Below are 18,627 nucleotides of genomic sequence, written 5' to 3'. Positions count from 1 at the left end.
TCCAGTCAGATGCATGATGCCCATTGAAGAGCATGACCCCTCGCCTCCCCCCCCCCCCCTCCCTAGCTCCATTCTGCACTTGGCCGGTATCAGCCCAGGTTCTTGCACTTTTCTGTCAGGGTGCCTTTTGAGATGCCGCCTCATCCGTAACAGACTCAGTTCTTTTTGTTGCCCTTGTGCCCCCTCTCTCCCCCTCTACTCCCCCTCTCCCCCTCTCCCCCTCTCTTCCTTCTCTACTACCACCTCCTCCCCTTTTAACCCCTTCTCTCTTTTACTCACACACACATGCGCACATACCCTTTCTCTCTCCCTCCCTCGTTCTGCCCCTCTCTCTCAATTTCTCTATCTTCTATCTCTTTCCCACTGTTTCTCACTGCCAATCTGCAGCTTGAGAACAGAACCAAGTTGGCTTTTGTGCCTGTGTGTTTTGGTAGATAGCATGGCCAGTATATAGCAGTAGCTGGTTCTACATGGTTACCCAGGTCTTTTCTCTCGCCCCATTCAAACCTCACCACCAGGCCTTGTCTCTCTCTCTCATATCACTCATTCTTCGCCTCCCTGACAACTAGCAGAGGGAGGGAGGAAAAAAAAAAGACTATTGAGAGAAAATACATTGGGTCCATACTGGATAGCTAATCATCTTGTATTGTTTGTGGGTAGATGTGAAAGCCGTAAGATGGGAGATGTTGCCAGTCAGGGATGGTTGATGGTGCTTCCTCCGGAGTCCGCGTTTGCGAGTCCGTCTCTCCGGACTCTTGTTTGGCAAAATCGCTGTCGTACCGCTTCCCTCCATTAACAGATACAAATTGTAGGGTGTGGACCAACTCGGGCGTGACTCGCATGATTAGTTTAATTGATTTTAGGGTTTTTTCCCCTTTTTTTTTCCAACATAGAGAGGTAGAGAGAGAAAGAGGTATCACTCATAAAAAAGAAGAGAGTGAGAGAAATTTCTGCTCTGTGGCTTCAATTTCTGTGCTCGCCTTGCCATATTTCTTATCCTTAATTTTCACACAAAGGGTGTAATTGGCTTTTTCTGCAATTCTGAAATGTCAGCTTTGGCAGTGCTAATTCCCTTTCTTTTCTCCTCTTTCTTTCTTTTTTTTTTTTTTCATGTGTATCCGTGGCAAAATTTGGTAATGGCCACGCTTTGAGTTGAATCTTTGTTCAGTCATTTTGTGGGTGTTTTTTTTTTTCCAGTATTCCCAGCTTGTTTCCTTATGCCCTCATTTTCTCTGTATGTCTCTGAAAGTTGTTTTTCAAATCTTTATCTCTAGTTCCTCGGTGCATTTGTTCAAGCATGTACAGCCACCAGAGGGTGTTTTACAATTGAAACTTTGACTTCGTTTCATTGAAATGATTAGCATAATGTGTGTACACATGCGAAAAAAAAAGTAGACAAACAACAACGTGTACTGTTTTACAAATGCCTTGGCAGTGAGTAAATGGCATTATCACAAGACCTAATGTTTTTGATTTCATATCTTTCTGTATATTGGTACATATATGATGAAAGTCCTATTTATAGATGGCAAAGGCATTTATAAACTTGTTGAAACAAAGATGAATATGAAAATGTTTTTGTGAAAATCACATCATCTAGAGATGTATGACTGTATTTGGACTTTGAACCAATATTGTTGTCACAGAACCAGCTTTTATCAGATGTAACATGTAATGTCTTCATGTATACCATTAAAAAATTAGTCATTCTTACCTGTACCCTCTTGTGTTCCCCCGTAACTCAGTTTGCGGAGAAGTCAAGTGTGGTGTCATGCACCAAGAAGTACAAGATCATTTCGTGTCGCGGGTTAAACTCACTCTGTGGCCTGCCACCGGAATCTTAACATGGGCACAAAACAATCTTTTGTGTGTCTGCCCTGTAGGCTGCTCAGCAGTGCAAGACAGTGGCATAAACACGCCACGTTCTAGAAGATCAAGGATAAAAATGGCCTTGGATTTCATGCCACAGAAATTCTCATGAAAGGAGCACCTTTATTATACTATCTGTCTTCCATGTCCTTTGAAAGCAAAATAGTTTCTGCCTGGCTGTCTTCTGGCATGGTTGAGGTATGCACTCTTTATTCCAAGTATTTAAGGACAGTAGCCAAACTCAGTTGAGAGGCCCATTTCAAGGGTTTCATCTTCTATTACGATATCAATCTTTTATTAGATTGTACGAAGGGTTTTTTTTTTTCCTCTCCCTCTTTTGTTATCATGTGAAAAACAAGAATTTTCACTGAAGACCAAGCTTATTTCATCGTTCCCCTCCATCTACCAGAGCCAAAATCCAAGTTCAGGTTGTTGATTACTGGTTAGATTTACCAGACCTGCTTCATGGGGCGTAGCATGGTAAAAATTAAGGAAATTTATGCATTCCTGGTATACTCTAGGGTATGACAAGATCATAACTCCAGGGGAAAAAATGTTCCATTTTTTCCCATCATTTTATTGCAATTATGAGTCATGATAAACTGCATTTTGTTAATGCTGATATTACTTTGCAAGCTTGATCTTCCAGCTCACGCCATAGTCTTTGCTCACTGTGTTCTTTGCATTATCACAGTGGTTCTATGATACTATGGTAGTAGTGGTATATTTGTGATGATGATCGGGGGAAAAAAATGCTCTGATTTTGATATGCTGTCCATATCAAGAAATTGTACTCAACAGCAAGATAAAAGAGGATGACATGAAATTTGACTTCATGAATATGGAAAGTTTGAAAACTGTCAAAATCAGTGTTGATATATAAGTAAGAAGTTAGCCTCCACTTTAAATAAAGTCCTTATTTACCCTTCCTAACCCACCCCCTTGTTTTGTTAACCAAGAAGGGCAGAAGAAAAACCCTGTTTAAAAGAGGAATTAATTGTAGAACCATTACATTACATGTTGCTATTAAGTAATGCTTCTTAGATCTGTGTCTCCGGATGTGGTTTTTAAGGATTCCCTTCCTTCAATGTGTTCTCTAACTTTGTTGAGAGCCCAGATTAGTATACCACATTCTAAGTGGTCTGCAAAGAAGATAGATCCCTGGTGGCCAAGCCACTTAAAGTTTCACCAGTTTATCAAACCACAAATGGTTTGTAATGTACCGAACAATGCAGTCTTGGCTTTAAGTATCATCAATCCATCTTTAAAGGCAAGAAAAGGACACATTTAATTTCCCTTAACCCATCATCTCCTGCACTCGATAACATCCACTCTGACACCAACCCACCTGCGGAAGGCCAAGCTCATGTTCTTCTTCACACGCTACCCAAGCTCTGCCTTGCTCCGGCAGCACTTTCCCGACGTCAAATTCAACAGGCACAACACATCGCAGATCATCAAGTGGTTCAGCAACTTCCGCGAGTTCTACTACATCCAGATGGAGAAGTTCGCCCGGCAGGCGGCCAGCGACAACGTGGAGGAGGTGGAGGACCTGAAAGTCTCAAGGGACTCCGAGCTCTACCGTGCCCTCAACCTCCACTACAACAAGAGCAACGAGTTCACAGTAAGTGCACCTCCAATTTGTTAATGTCCTTTGCACGTTTAATAATGCATATGCATCGGGAGAATAAAAAGCAAACAAACTAACTGCCTGAAATTATTTCTGAGTAAAATGTATTCATCGTTGCATTACCGGTAATTATTGTATGGATTTTTTGGGAAAACGGAGATATACTGCAAAATTATAGTTTGCGTGTGTCAAGACAAGACTGGCCAACATTTTGATAATGACACATTTTAAAACAAGCATAGAAAGGAATATCATTGTCTGACCAAATTTTGACCAACAAATTAATGCATCTGAAAAGTGGTCAATCTATTTCCTGTTTCCTTGTCTGTACCATCATTCTGTAGCAAAGATAGTTTGGGGCGTGTTTGTAATTTTGCTTCAATTTCATGTGCCTGTTTGATTGAAATTTGCGTAATCAACCAGGGATGATGACCTGAGTCATTTTCCCCCTAAAAAAACCAAAAACTGCTGTTGCCACACTAAGAATAAAGGCCAGCTTTCTGCAATGGAGATAACAAACTTTTGAGTGGGGATATGTCAAGAAAGTATAATAAAGATGAATATTGCATGATAAAAGACAGCAGAGCATTATTTGGCATGCAGGCTTAAAAGAAGGCTATTTCATATTATGCATGGTTTGAGTTTCTGTCACATGTTCAGTTCCACTTATCACAGTCTGTATTAACCAGACAGAGTTAAAATAACGTTTGTAGAACCTGTTGTAGGATCTGAAAGAAAACAATGTTTCAGATAGAACAGAAATACTTGGGGGCATGCAAAATGTGGTCTTCACATTGTTTCTGTGCTGTGCTTATTTGATTGTTGTTTTTTTCACTGCTTTTGCTTGTTGGCACAAGTGCCTGTTTACGTAAGTACATGTGACACACAGTAGCTTTATGCAACAACTTGTAATGAAATTTATTTTAATGAATGGAACTCTCTCACTTTTGCCAAGTTACCAATAAGTTACTTGGCAAACTCACCTCCCATATGCGTGTGTATTTAATATTTGATAAAACACAGTTTGCGAGGTATCTCCAGTCTTCATAATCTGATTTTGTTGATAATATCATGAATTAAAGCTTGTACATGATTTCTAGATGTCTGCCTGCGATACTACACAAAAGCTCAACTACTTGTTTGCAAGGCAAGACTCGCTTCACATATTTTGTGGCTTGATATGTTGAGACATAGACATAGGTGTAGCTATTGATGTAGATATAAAATGCAGCATAGAGACATTGACATCTAGATGTGAAAGTTGAATAGGACTAGGAATAAAAACAGAGATATAAGCAAAATAAACAGTGTATGTGCCGATTCATATGTATGTATTTGTAAAAATTTAAGCTATCAATAAGCATATAGAGCAGTTCAGCGATATGGATCTCAACTAAGCTGCTATGACTGATCCATTAACAATATTATGTATCCAGTAATTAGTGCTAAATTTCAGTTGGTGCTGGAGAATAAAGTGAACATTTAGACGGTAAATATTCTTGATGTATGCACAGTATGAGATCACGGATCTGTTGTCATCTAATTTGTTTAGCTAAGGGTTATCAGATTTGAGGAGGTGGGGGGGGGGAAGAGAAATATTCAGACAAAAAGATAGTAGGGATGTTTAACCCTTTGAGACTCAATGTCATTACCAATCACAGATAGATGTAAACATTCATTGAGGATGAATCTTTTCCAGTCCGTATTTATTCGAGGTATAGTCAAACCTGAAAGAAGTGTCTTGTTTTTCTGCCACACTGTTTACAAGAGATGAAGGAGAACGGTAATGGTTTATTCAAGTGATGATGCCACATAACACTGCTAGCAGGAAGTTGTTAGTAATGGAAATGGCTAAAACCATTTTGGGGTGTTTTTCACTCGGCCTTCTAGGCGTAAACCACATATTTGCATTGAATTGACCATGGTCATGCTTGATAGGCTACGAAAATTTTTTGAATGCTTTGGCATTGTGAGGGAGACGATTTGGAGAGCAGTGGAGGTTTTTGGTAAGTTTGTTTTTTTTTAATGAGAATTAGAGAAATATGTTTGTGTTTGCCATGAAAGATAGCAATGGTCTAATGATAAAGATCCTACACGTCTTTCAATCTGACTAAAATCCTAGTGCCTGTTGGCACTTCTGTATTTAATCCTTGATAGTGAAGAGAAAAAGATTCTTACATGCTTTATTATCTATATCTAGCAAGATGCACATAAAGTATATTTATGTTTAGTGGGGGTTTTTTTTTTTGGTTTTTTTCTTGTCTTGAACATTAGTAACTCATTTTGTCAAATCTATGTCACACATGAATTGTGGTATTTAATGTGTATATCTCGTGTGCATGTTTTTGTAGGATCTTATTTCTTCTTGTAAAAATAGGTCAAGTATTTGCTCTTCTTTTGCTTTCATTCTCTAACTGTCGTCAAGACTCACTGCCATACCAGTCAGTTTATACATTTATTACTAGAGATACCCCTGTACATGACTTCATCCGCAGGTGAAAATAGTGTAGTTTACATGAAACGCCTGTACTAATGAACTGACTATCAAGACTGAATAGTTAATATCACTACGTAAAGCATACAGAGTATATTTCCCAGAGTTGCAGGTTTCGGGGGCATTCGAGGTATGCTTCCTTCCAAGGAAATTTGGTTTTTAGTCAGTCATGAATGTGTGTGGAGTTGTTTGTTGTTGATGTACCTGTGACAAGACCCAGCCATGACAATGACCTGGCTGCCTATACAACTGGCAGGCAGTCACAAGATACGGATTTAAATGTCTAATTTCAAAGGGAGCACAGAGTTGAATTGACCTTACTGTCAACTTTGAATACTATTGTGATTAATCTGTGCAGTCCATGAAAAAAAAATATGACAAGTATTATGTCAGTTTGCTGTAAGAAGGTTATTTAGTTGTTTACCACTCTTCTTCTTTGCCAACATACTTGAAGTTGAGCCAAATTGTTTTTTTGTTTTGTTTTTCAACTGAGTCCATTCAGAAAACTGCATTTCGGTGTGATATCTGCTTGTTTGGTAGCTCCCATCATTTGAAGGTAAACTAATCATCCAAGATTACTCTTGCTTTTACTTGTTACAAAGAACCAAAGTATAGACACATTGAAAAGGTAATTATGGAAGTTTATCCTTCATACCAAAATGTCAAGGGCAGGCTGACTTCACTTTCATGTCTGCGCAATCAATTTGTGGATCAAAAGTTAATGCATGCTCTTTGTTTTGTTTAGGAAAAAAAGAAAGGGAAGTGTTGTTTAATACTTAGTATCTCTTAGCCTTGCTCGCCTTTTCTTTCTCCATAGAAATCAGTCTTGAATCCTGAATCGCGAAGGGAAGGAAGGTATTTACCAGGCATTTCCCCTTGCTTGCCTTCAGAGCAACAAGAGTGCACTGCACTATCCACAGAAGAGGGGTTAAACACTCTTTTGCCATGGGGTGCTGTCGGGGGGGGGGGGGGGGGGGGGGGGGCGCTGTGTGTAGCTGTGGTGATCACTGGGACATTGTTTTATCGTGTTCTGTGTGTCCTGACAGCTGACGACTCATACCCAATCCTAATCAGATTCTGATGGGAATGTACTTTAACACAATTTTTAACATTAAGGGCTACACATATTGAAGTGAAAATATTATACTCCGTCCCACGTAAAATCTGCCAGAGATGCGTGTGCTAATTTGCTGAGCTTGCATCAAAAAGTAATTCATCAGCTATTACTAGAAGATTTGATATGATTGAAGTTGCTGCATATCGCTGCAACATGTCCAAAATGGACATTAGTGAAGTATTCATGAATGATTCTTTCTCCCTTTCTTGCATCTGTATGGGTAACCTAAAAAGCAAATTCACGTAATTATGCTGTTATCTTCATGCACTGTCAGACTCGTGTAGAGAGTGAAGGGGGGGAAAAAAGAAGAGGGTAAACACAACCCCACCAACACACCCCAGCCAGGTATAGATCTGAAATGATAATCTAACTATCGACAAAGTACAGTGACATTTCATTCAAACGAGCCTTCTCATAGAGACTTTGATGAATCTCATTACATTATCCTACTTTTCTGACCTAACAATGCTGGAAGCAGCACACCCTTTGTTTCCTTGTAAGGGTCTAGATGATTTTGATATTGAAATTGTGTGGCTTTTCTTTCTTCCTTTTGTGACTTTATCATTTTCATCATACTTTTGGTTTTACTCTTGAAGAGAGAGTATCAGGAGAAAAGGCCATGATGTGAGTGTCTGTGTATTGCAGCTGTACGAGTATAATATGTGATGTTCACCAGTGAGAGGGAAGGAGGGAAAAGGATAGAGACTTTTACCCAATTGCGTGCGATTTACAAGGCCACTACACCTTGTGCTGTTAAAGAGTTACAAGATAAACCCCAAGAATAGCCAGTGTCTCTTCCTTTCTGGGTTTTTTTTTCTCCTAAACTAGTGTCTTGCATCGATGGCTAGAAATAGACCGTGGACGAACAAGTCGTATGTCAGTAAAAGGAAGATGCTTGTTTGGTCGTACGCACAATGTCAGTTTACTCATTCATTACAGCAATATTTCCTGGATCCCTTTCTGTGCGGCCTTCCTGTGCTGAATGGAAAAACTGGGAAGAATTGGATGAATTTTAGCTGTTGAAAAAGTCCCAGCCTTAATGATGAAATGAGCGTGATTGACGTATGCAAGATTCCACAGGTCATTTGTGGGGGAGATTACTGGCTAATGTGCATCGTCAATTCTCTATTTCAGAGTCTCATTGCAGTGGTCTTGATTGATAGATTTAGTATGGCATTTCTAATTATCAAAGCATTAGTCTGCCAGGAATTTTGTTATTTGTAGAGCTTTCTAAACTTGCCATCAGGGTGAATAGAATGATGCCCTTCCGGTGGAAAATTTTCATCATCTTAGCCAAAACACACGCTGATAAATTGTTCAAGCCCAATGCAGAATCACAACAAATGAACTAACAGAGATCTGTAGAACAGACATAGATTTTCACCTTTTTGTTTTGGATTTGTTGATGCTGGAATGTTCTTTATGGCTTGATATATCCCATGATGCACTGGGGGGGGGGGGGGGTGGGAGAGAAACGTCACACTGTTGAAACGTCACACTGTCATTGTGACTTCCAACTGTCCTCACTGTGGTTGGGCCCCCATGGATGGATTAAGGTGAAGGAACAGGCTGTCCCCTTGCCTTGAACCAAAAGCTCGGAATATGTCAGAGGCCGCCTGTCAAGAAATAGCCACTGAGGGTTTCACATTTCCTGAAGAGATCTTGCCTGTTATGTGCATCTGGACGGCATTTCTAATTGTGTGAACAGATACTGAGCTTTCAAACACTTCCTCACTGACCACTAATTACTAATGACAATACATCCAACAACTGTCACAAACTTTGTGGCTTTTCAGTCAAGTGTGCAAGATTTTGGCACGCACCTTGGTGGAGACCCATGTAGGGTCAAGCTGAACTCCTCCCCTCATCAATCATGTTTTCAGATGGAGCAAAATCGCATGCAGAATCCAGCACAGTTCAATTTGAAAAGCACATTTTGGATCATCATTAGCCAGACATGATAACAGAAATAGGTTATGGAGAAGTGTGATTCAAGTTTGCCTGAAGAATTAAACAAATTTTTATCTGACATTTAAAAGAAAAAGAGAAAGAATGTTTTCAAACAAGATATTCGGAAGTATGAAGCCTCTCACTCTCACCACTGGACTGATTCGGTATGGCCGGTCAGAGATAGGAAAGGGGGGGGGGGTGGAGGGCAACAAAGGTTCTCAAACTGTCCTCCCTATTCGCTGACTCACAATCTTGTTTTATCCTCAAAAACTTGTCAGAGGTGACAGAACCTTTTTGGAAGATTCTCTGCACACAATTGACCCAGTGGGTCTACAGTCACACATGCCATGGAACAACTGATACTCACCTCTTCCCATTCACATCTTTCTATAGGCTCTCATGAATTCCCTGAGCATTGTAAAATTGATATTTTGAGGAAATGTGACTAGTTAACAATGCAGTAAAAGATATCTTGCAAAACACAAAATCATGTCTTATCTTATTTTCACACAAGATGTGCACAAGGTCACCTCCTCCCCCCCCCCCCCCCCCCAAAAAAAAAAAAAAATCTTGAGTTTATTTATGAGTGAAAGAACTACTGTAGAACAAGATATTTTGCGAGTGAAATTTTGGGGAATTGGAGCCGATGGCCTTTTTTATATCATCATTTTTTTTTTTTGCACATTGCCACTAGCATATAGTGTAGACAAGAACTTTCATGTGCACTTAAATTTTGGAATCTTGGCCCTCAAGAAATTCACAAAATTAAACTGCACACAAACATTTCTGGTTTTACAGTAAGCTGGATATACATCAGTTGTAAACCATGATATAATGTGATTAAAGGAGGAGATATTTAGGAAATTATCTCCAAGTTTGCCAATGAAACATTCATTTCGGACATGTGCTGCTCGGCTTCTGAAGGAGCCGCACTGATATAAGATGATGAGTAACAGGAAATTCAATAGCGCAAAGAAAGAGAGTGAAGGAGCGAGCAAGGAACCCCCTTGCACCTCACGCACCTTCGTCCCCATGGCAACGACTGTCGCTGGATGGGGAGGATGACTGCTGCGGTGGAACAAGAGTATTAAAGCAATTAAAGTCTTCTTGAACTGGCCTTGACAATAGCTGGCCTGAAATCTTTTCTTACCATCCTCCACACGCAAACTCTGCTGGCCTTGGTCTTCTTGCCCCCCCCCCCCACCCCCCCTTCCCATCTTACCTGGGTGTTGTTGTTTTTTTCTCAAGCTCAAGTCTTTTTTAAGGTGTTCAGTGATCTTCCTCCAGCCTCTCTCTTTGATAAGGGTTTGGAGTCCTCCCTCCCAGTCACTCCTCAATGCAGGTAATTGGAGGTGGCATAAGTTTGCCACAGAGGTGATTGCTGAGGACTTGGCCGGGTCCCCAAACCCAGTTAAGGTGTTAGGGGCATTGTATGTCTCACAGGTTATGATTGAATTTGCCGTGGTAAACCAGCTGCCATTGTCGCCCCTCCCCCCTCGACCCAACATCTGATTTTCGAATTTGTCCATGGCACCTTTGGCCAGAACCATTGGGGCGGTTGTCGTGTCAGCCCTCCCCATCACTCAGGGATTCTTGCACCTTGGAGCCGACGCTTGGTTCACCGGTACTTTTCTTATGAGAATACCATCCCTCTTGTCTTTCTCACTGAAAAAGTGGTGGGAGGGGAGGCGTGTGATTCATGCCAGTTGCTCGTACACCTCTGCAAGATGGGGGCTCATTTTGGCATACCTCTCCCCCGCTACCTTTCATTATCTTCCCAGACGATGAGACATGACAGATTTCTCTTTGGTATAATTTTGGTGTCCGGCTCCGTTGGCCTGATGCTCAAACAAGGCTCTAATCCTGGCTTCTCCATTGTGTGAAGAATTGTCTCACAATATTCATCAGGAGCTAACACGTTTCACAGTTTATCAAAAGAGATGGATGAGGGTGTGGTGGAGAGCAGGAGTAAGATGACAATAGAAGATTACTCATAGATATTCACACTCATGAATATTCATGATTGATTCTGATACCACAAGCCACATCCTAGAACCCCCCCCCCCTCCACTCTCTGAGTTTGAGACCTTCATCATGTGGCTTGCATTGTGATTCTTTTTTTCTCAGTTTATTCCCAACTCCACCCCTCACATTCCCGTTGTTACGAGACTGGAGGAGTGGAATCGGGGGTCTGTAATTGATATAGCACAAGGCTTGGAAGGAAGCTGAGGTTCAAAGTACTTTCTGGTGATGGATGTAATCAATGTGTCTAACTCTCGAAAAATGTTTCACATGAAGCAGACTTTGCCGTCCATTCACGAAGTTAGAGGGAGTCGTTGCTCATCATAGTGTCAGAGCTCTTATTAATATTCATTCTCCGCTGGATCACGCTGAATTCGGCTGAATTCAGTGCTCTCCTTTACCGCACATCACCGAGGGAGGTCATGTGTTTAGTCTGTCTTTGTTTCTGTACTTTGTGACTGTGGATCACCATTTTACTCTTTGATTTCAATTCAGGGATGAAAGCTGTATGTAAGGACATGCTGTTATGCCAAATATTGTAGATAGATAGATAGATGGGTAGGTGGGTAAGTAGGTAGATAGATAAATAGATAGATAGATAGATAGATAGATAGATAGATAGATAGATAGATAGATAGATAGATAGATGGGTAGGTAGGTAAGTAGGTAGATAAATAGATAGATATATAGATAAATAGATAGATAGATAGATAGATAAATAGATATTTCATGTTCACATTGAGCTTGTTGCTCTATTCCGGAAGAAACAGTCCATGGGGGGGGGGGGGGGATCTCTCAAGTCTCAACAGGTCGCCATCTAACACTTTGCCTAGATCACGTCGAGAAGATATTCTGCAAAAACATATCCCTCAAAGTTCATTCAACAAGTGGAGGGGAAAAAATGAAATGAGATTGGGAGCCACACAAATGCATTAATTGAGACCTGAGGCTAGTTTCATTCACGCATTGCTGAAAGTCAACATTAAAATCAATTTCATCCAGTTTAGAAGAAATTAGCATCTCGCCAGCAGCTACTTCAGTTAATTTGCAGATCCCCCTGTGCACTTCCAAGTTACTGGCTAATGCACTAATTGAGAGACACATCATAAAAAAGCAATTACACCAGCCCCACCATCCTGCCATTTAAAGGTTTCAAAACTATATTGCAATTTGATTGCACTTCTTGCAATCCCGGAGAAAAAATCCTCAGCATTGGTGCTTAATGTCACAATATCTTCTCATGGCGTGCTACAAAAATTAGGGATGCTTTTCATCTGGGGTCCGCTCAGGGCGACACCCCCCGTGCCCGTGAAAGCTGCATTTATTAATGAAAAATGGGAGTGATTAAGGAGAAAGTGGTAGTGTGGCTTGGGATGATCCAAGGGAGCTTACACAGAATTCAAGGTAGGTATAAGGCCTTAATTGAGTTGGTAGTCCTCCACTAGTATGCCCCGCATTTGTACTTTTTTCTCACTATCTCTACTCTTATTGCTACAATTGAGTGAAGAAATGCAACAGGTTCCTATCCTTCAGACGGATGCTGTTGTTTTTGTTATGTTTGTGGTTGCTTAGGAAGCAACTTACACCTTTTTTTTTCAGCGCTTGATGTCCAATAAACACGTTTGTGGGGTAAGTGCATCAGGAGCGGAGCTGAGAAGACCAGTGGTAGCTGACTTAATGCTCAAGGATTACCAGGGGAAAGAATATGCCACTCTACCTCACCGGGGTTGTTTTTCTTGAGGCTGATTTAGGAGAAAATGACATCTGAAAGAGGGGGAGGAAAATTACACTTTTGTATGCCAATAAGGGAATCCTTGACGGACGATTAGGAGATAAACAGTTGGACAATGACGCGCAAAATTGCTGGCTGGCTGCAGCGGTATTTGGGACGGAAATGGCATGGCACGAATCAGATGGGTTTCCATTTCGGCGTGGTGTCGTTTCGTTTAGCGCATCTTTAAGAGACGTAAGGGCAGTCTAATTGGATTACAAAGGGACATGACTGGAGATTTTCTCTTGTCACTCACACCCTGACTCCTTTCTAGCACGCCCTGTTTGTATCATCCTCTCAAATTAATTCCTCTTGTAAAAGACTCATTTGGTAGACTACTCAGTTCCCTACTCCTGTCAGGAACTCTCATTATTCTAGGTTCACAGCACTTTTTCTGCTCCCACTCCCTCCCCCTCTTTTCCTCTCTCCCCCTCTCTCTCTCTGTCTCTCCCCATCTTTCCTCCTCTCCCCCCGTCTGTTTCTATCTCTCCACGTCTTCCCTCATCTTTCCCCACTCAGTCTTCATCTCTCTTTTCTTCCAACCTCCACCGTGTCATCCCCAGCTCCATTTGAGCCGTGGGTCATGGGGAGTGAGAATCTCTCTCTTCTTGATTCCAGTCATCCGTGCCCAGCTTCCTTCACACTTCCTCTGCCAACCTTAACCACCAACCTTCTTGGTCTTTGCAGACTCTAGGTTTCTCTTTCCATCTCTTCCGCTTGCTCTCTCTCACTCTCTCGCTCTCTCCCTCTCTTCCTTTTGGGACTGGCGTAGCGTTGGCAGTGACCGTGAACCGTTAACAGTGCATTGCTACAACTGTAGCATTGTTTTGATTCCTGAGGCTCTAGTCCTGTCATCACATCATTGACTTTGTAGACTTTGTGGTTAAGTGATTACCAGTGCACTTTTTTTTTTTTGCTCCTTCCTTCTCACGATTCCTTTTTTTTTTTCCTCTTCTTCCTTTGAATACTGTTTAAATATCATATCCATATCTCAACTCCCTCGCTTTCTTTCCCTTTCTCTATGTTGGTGATGAAAGACCTTGTAGTCTTCTACAAGCAGTAGGAAGGAACTGTATCAAAAAGTACACTTTGACATCATCTGCTTAGTCTTGGTAATGGGCTCAACTTCCGGTCTGAAGTCTGTTTCAGTTTTCTTATTCTGATATCTGTGGAGTCTTGGCAAGGCCATGTGCCTGCCGTGTGATCAAGCCAGAAAATTTTGACTCATGGCTGATGTGAAAGACTGACAGCCACAGTGTACCAGTCTTGTTAGAAGTCACTACCTTGTAAGTGACATGGCTAGATCCCAGTTACACCACGCTGAAATCTAGAAATGTATAGAGTACTTTACTATCAATACGATGATGCCAGCTTGTTAGATCCAAGTTGTGGCCAGTTTCATTTGCAATGCAGTTGACCTCTTCTATATCATTGAATTCATCATTCATTTTATCCCCCCAAAATCTATTCAGATGAATTTCTAGGGGAAGTGGTTTTAAACCCAGCAAGATGTGGTTTGCTTGGCTTGGATGAATCCATAAAGCCATCTTTACTCTCTATGCCTCTCTCCTGCTCAAGCTATCCCTACTCTTTCCTCTTCTTCTTCTCTCTTCTTATCTTTCTACTCTTGGAACTTGATTTGTTGACAGAATCTCTGCTTCACAATACAAGGTTAAGCTGATTAAGGGCGATCTAGGAGCAGCATTTGCACAGCATAAAACTGCAGTCGGTCTAACGGCAGTTGATGTGAAAAGAACATTGAAATCTTGCCAGAGTTCTAAATTCAATGTAAATCTCTGGCCATATACCACATCGTGCTGCCAATCTGCAGTTTATCCAGCGAGAGAATTTGATTTTTAGCTATTATGTCAGGATTATTAGAAAGTATCAAGTGCTGGTTAAAGACCAAGGTCTCGACTAGCCTTCCATCAAGTCACTGCTGAAGCTTCTGCCCCTTTTGGACTGGCTGGTTTGTATAGCTTCGACAGTGACTAATTGTGCTAGCATTGAATTCTTCAACTCTGAAATATATACTTCATACGTCAGAGAGAAAGTGTGAATTGAGCAAATTACAAGTGATAGTCCAATAATAAAAAAGCAGGGATGCGAGAAGCGAGAGAGGAGGAAAATATCCCGGAAGAAAGCTGTTATTACTCCTAATCAAAATGAACTCCCCCCCCCCCCCCCCCCCCACCCGCCACGTAGCCATGTCCCATACCTTATCCATGCACTCTTCCCGATGATACCCACTGATTGAATATAATTGGCCTGTGTTGATTTTTGATGAGTGACCATGCTGGGAATCGCTGATCAGCATTGAAAGGAAGATTTCTAGTTAGTCATGTGACCAGAGATGAAAGGGGATGAGAGTAGAGTGATATTATGTCAATAAACAGCAAAGACTATGATTCCATCATTTTTGCTCTTGCTCGACTTCAAGAGGCGAATAATTGTACAGATATGACCTGGGCTGTGTCAAAACTTGGAACTCATCAGTCTGATATATCACATTAGTTGTTACTCAATGAGCAAACAACAGGAATAATGACAAGAGTGTCTTTGACCATATGATGGTGGTTTTTTGAACAAATAGTTCATTATAGGTGACACAGAAGTCTTGATTAATTTATTCAATACAAAGTTCTCTGTAACATGAAATATTCCAAGTGACAAAAAATTGGCCATTAAGACATTACACTTGATCAAAGGATAAAAATGGATGTTTTTGGCATCAGCAATCAGAGTTCTGCTACATGCTGAAAATTACCGGTAATCAGATATATTTAGAGAAATCAGGACTGCTCTGTTTCTGCAATTCTCTGAGAGACACATGAATGTCTCTCTTTTTTTCTTTTTTTATAAGCCATGTAAACAATGTGAACAAGCATTTAAAGCCATGACGAGCTACACACTGTATATGTGTGTGTGTCTCTCTCTGTGCATGCGTGTGTGTCTTCTATGATGGATATAAATGCATAATTTGCTTTTTTTGATGGAAAAATGGCAAGATATCCTCGATGTATAATTGGAAGGATGTCAGGTAGCTATCCGTCGTGATGATATTTGCAGATGAGCAGACACCTGCTTCAAGTCAATCAGTGTGTATTCATCTTCAGATTACTTTCTTGGCTTAGGGACCGGCTTGTGACACTGAATATATCAAAATCACTTATTTGTTTCCCAGTAAACACTCCGTGCAGGTTATCGTGCCAGCGAGGGCAAGAGCTCTTGTGGCTCTACTGCGGTGTGGCTGAACTAGTTTGCCAAAAGAAAAACTATAACAACAACACCCACATGAAGGATAAGAAATATCTGTAGAATTGAATATGTGAGGTAGAATGTAAACTGAGAAGAAGCGTGGCATGTGTAGTGACGCCCTGAAACAAGATGGCCAAAATGGTCATGAACCAGTCAGCATTCTCTGACTAGTCAAGATAAACACCTAAACTAGCACATGTCTGGCTAGTAACGAACATAGTTCCCCAGAAATTTGATCATGGTCAGATCAAGCAGTTTCATTACTATATGGCATTAAATATGATTGAAATATTCATGCAAGTAGACATGGATATAGTATTTCATCCAGCAATGCAGAGGATAGACATTGATATCTAACATCTTGTTGCTTCTTTTTCCAAACATCCATGGGTATCAGTTGGTATTTTGAGTAATTATTGAGAGCATGTGATTCTGTGGAATTATGTTGTGTATACAGTTATATGTGTACTGATGGCTGAAGTTAATGAAAAATCCACCTGTTAAAAAAAGGATCTGCGATAGAAATTGTGTGCAAGTGAGTGAAATGAGACGACGTTTTGTAATAGTTGAATGCATGCGATACAAGGTTTATCATTTCATTCTCCTTTATAATGTCATAGTTACAGCATGGCACACTCTTGTCATTCAGCTCTACCTCCTGAAAGGATATAAAACCTTGAGAAAAGGGAGAGATACATTGGTTTTAAATATATGCAATGCAGTTGTGTTAACCCCTTTGATAGGTTTTCTGAGATGGAATACACCTTAATCATGGCACTGGATAGTACAGAACAGAGCCCTACCAAGAATCTTCTTTCTCTGCATCAAGAGTATTATTACTGGATGAGATTCCCAAACGTCACCTGACCACCTTCCCCCATCTTATTCTTCCAGGTACCTGAGAGCTTCCTGCACGTTTCCACGACGACGCTGCGCGAGTTCTTCACCGCAATCAAGTCCGGGAAGGACACGGAGCCATCGTGGAAGAAGACCATCTACAAGGTGATCAGCAAACTGGACGAGCCATTGCCGCCGTTCTTCAAGAATCCCAACTGTCTGGACCTTCTCCCGCTCTGAGGTGTGTCACAATCCGACGATGCTGCAATAACTCCAGGGGTTGGGGAGGGGACTCAAAGTACTGAAAGTTGGATTCAGGAGATGATGAGGAAGAAAGAAAAAAAAAATCTGAATTTCCCAACCAGGTTTCATACGACATGGAACCATGCAAAAAATGTAGGAGTAAGGAGAAAAAATGTTCATGTGAACATTTCATGCTCAAAATAATGTATTTAAAAAAAAAATATGTGAGTTGTACGAAGGTCGTATACTTCGGAGAGTCCATCAAAAGTGGCTGAGAACCAGTGGACTAGATGGTTGTCTCTCCTTTGCCTCATTGGGAAGTGGCATTTCTCCACAACCCTACTTCTTCTTCCTCTCTATAGTCTAATGCGTAGATTAGCATGTTGAGTGGCAAGAAGCAAACTCTCAAGTCTTTCATGTTTCCTCCAATAAATCTTGTGTGCACTATTTCCTTCCTTTGCGAACCAGCACTTTTTGTACTATCCAAACACCCATCTTTGCAGCAATACCAGCAGACTTCATATTCTTATGTGAGTTTCCGTGTTCTTTACAACCAATGTAACTTGCTAACATTTTATCAGACTGACACTGAATTTTCTCAGTGTTTATTCTAAGTGCAAAACCCTTTCTATCACTGTCACTCCATTTCCAGCATGGATTTGAATAGTTTCATTTTTTTTCTTACTACATGGCATTAAAAATTATTGTGGACATGTTAAAAAAAAAAAATTTCTGCTGGGATTTGTGATTTTATTTGTTTATTATGTTTTTTTTTTTTTGCTGCGAGTTTTCCTTGCCCAATATTACAAGGGTTTTATCATAAAGAAGGAGCTTGCTCCTCATACTTTTTATCTTTTTTTTTTTTTTTGCAATTAAAGAGAGCAATATGAGTGTGATGTAGTATATGTGGGACAATGCTTTCGTCTTGTTTTTCTTCATCTGACTGACCAAGCAATAAGCAGATAATCACAGGTTTTATGGTAGATGTACCTAATCTCTGGTGTTGTATGTAATCAGTTTTTTTTACATGTCCTTTATAGCTGCTTCTTTAGAAGAAGTCTTGTTTCCTTTTATTTTTTCCTTCTTTTTTCTTCTACTCCCAGCACAATCCTGCTATCATGTCAAACTGTTAGCAGTTGTACTTATCAAGGCTGAGATATGCTTGACCAAGCACTGTGCTGACAGCGAGCATCATGGCTTGTTTAGTGAATGTATGCTCACCTGTGTGAATATGTGCCATAATTTCAGTGGATACAATCATTGAGACTTGTACTACCTGTGTAGACTGTCAGTTGTTACAGATTTATTCTTCTTCTAAGGAATGCTGTTTATTGTCTAGAATTTGGGGGAGTAATTTTCTGCTTTGACGTGTGCATATATTTTTCCTTCTTTTTTTTTTTTCTTCTTTTTTTTGGTCACATTGATGCCAAATTGAT

At 40.6% G+C, this 18,627-nt stretch overlaps 1 protein-coding gene across 1 annotated transcript in view; it reads left to right on the top strand.

The window, feature by feature from the left end:
* Nucleotides 1–17,900, top strand: part of LOC139744152 (prospero homeobox protein 1-like) — a 39,403-nt gene extending 21,503 nt beyond the window's left edge. Inside the window, exons 4-5 of the mRNA XM_071654606.1 lie at nucleotides 3,188–3,493; nucleotides 17,006–17,900. Of these exons, the coding sequence (XP_071510707.1) occupies nucleotides 3,188–3,493; nucleotides 17,006–17,188 (489 nt within the window). The 3' untranslated portion in view covers nucleotides 17,189–17,900. The remainder of the gene's footprint in view (nucleotides 1–3,187; nucleotides 3,494–17,005) is intronic.
* The last annotated feature ends 727 nt before the right edge of the window (nucleotides 17,901–18,627 follow it).

This window comes from Diadema antillarum, unplaced genomic scaffold (genome assembly GCF_040938485.1).
Source record: "Diadema antillarum isolate AM-2024a unplaced genomic scaffold, OU_Dant_1.0 seq00001140_RagTag, whole genome shotgun sequence".
Taxonomy (NCBI): Eukaryota; Metazoa; Echinodermata; class Echinoidea; order Diadematoida; family Diadematidae; genus Diadema; species Diadema antillarum.
The sequence above is the reverse complement of the archived record's forward strand: the minus strand, read 5'-3'. Positions and strand labels throughout refer to the sequence as shown.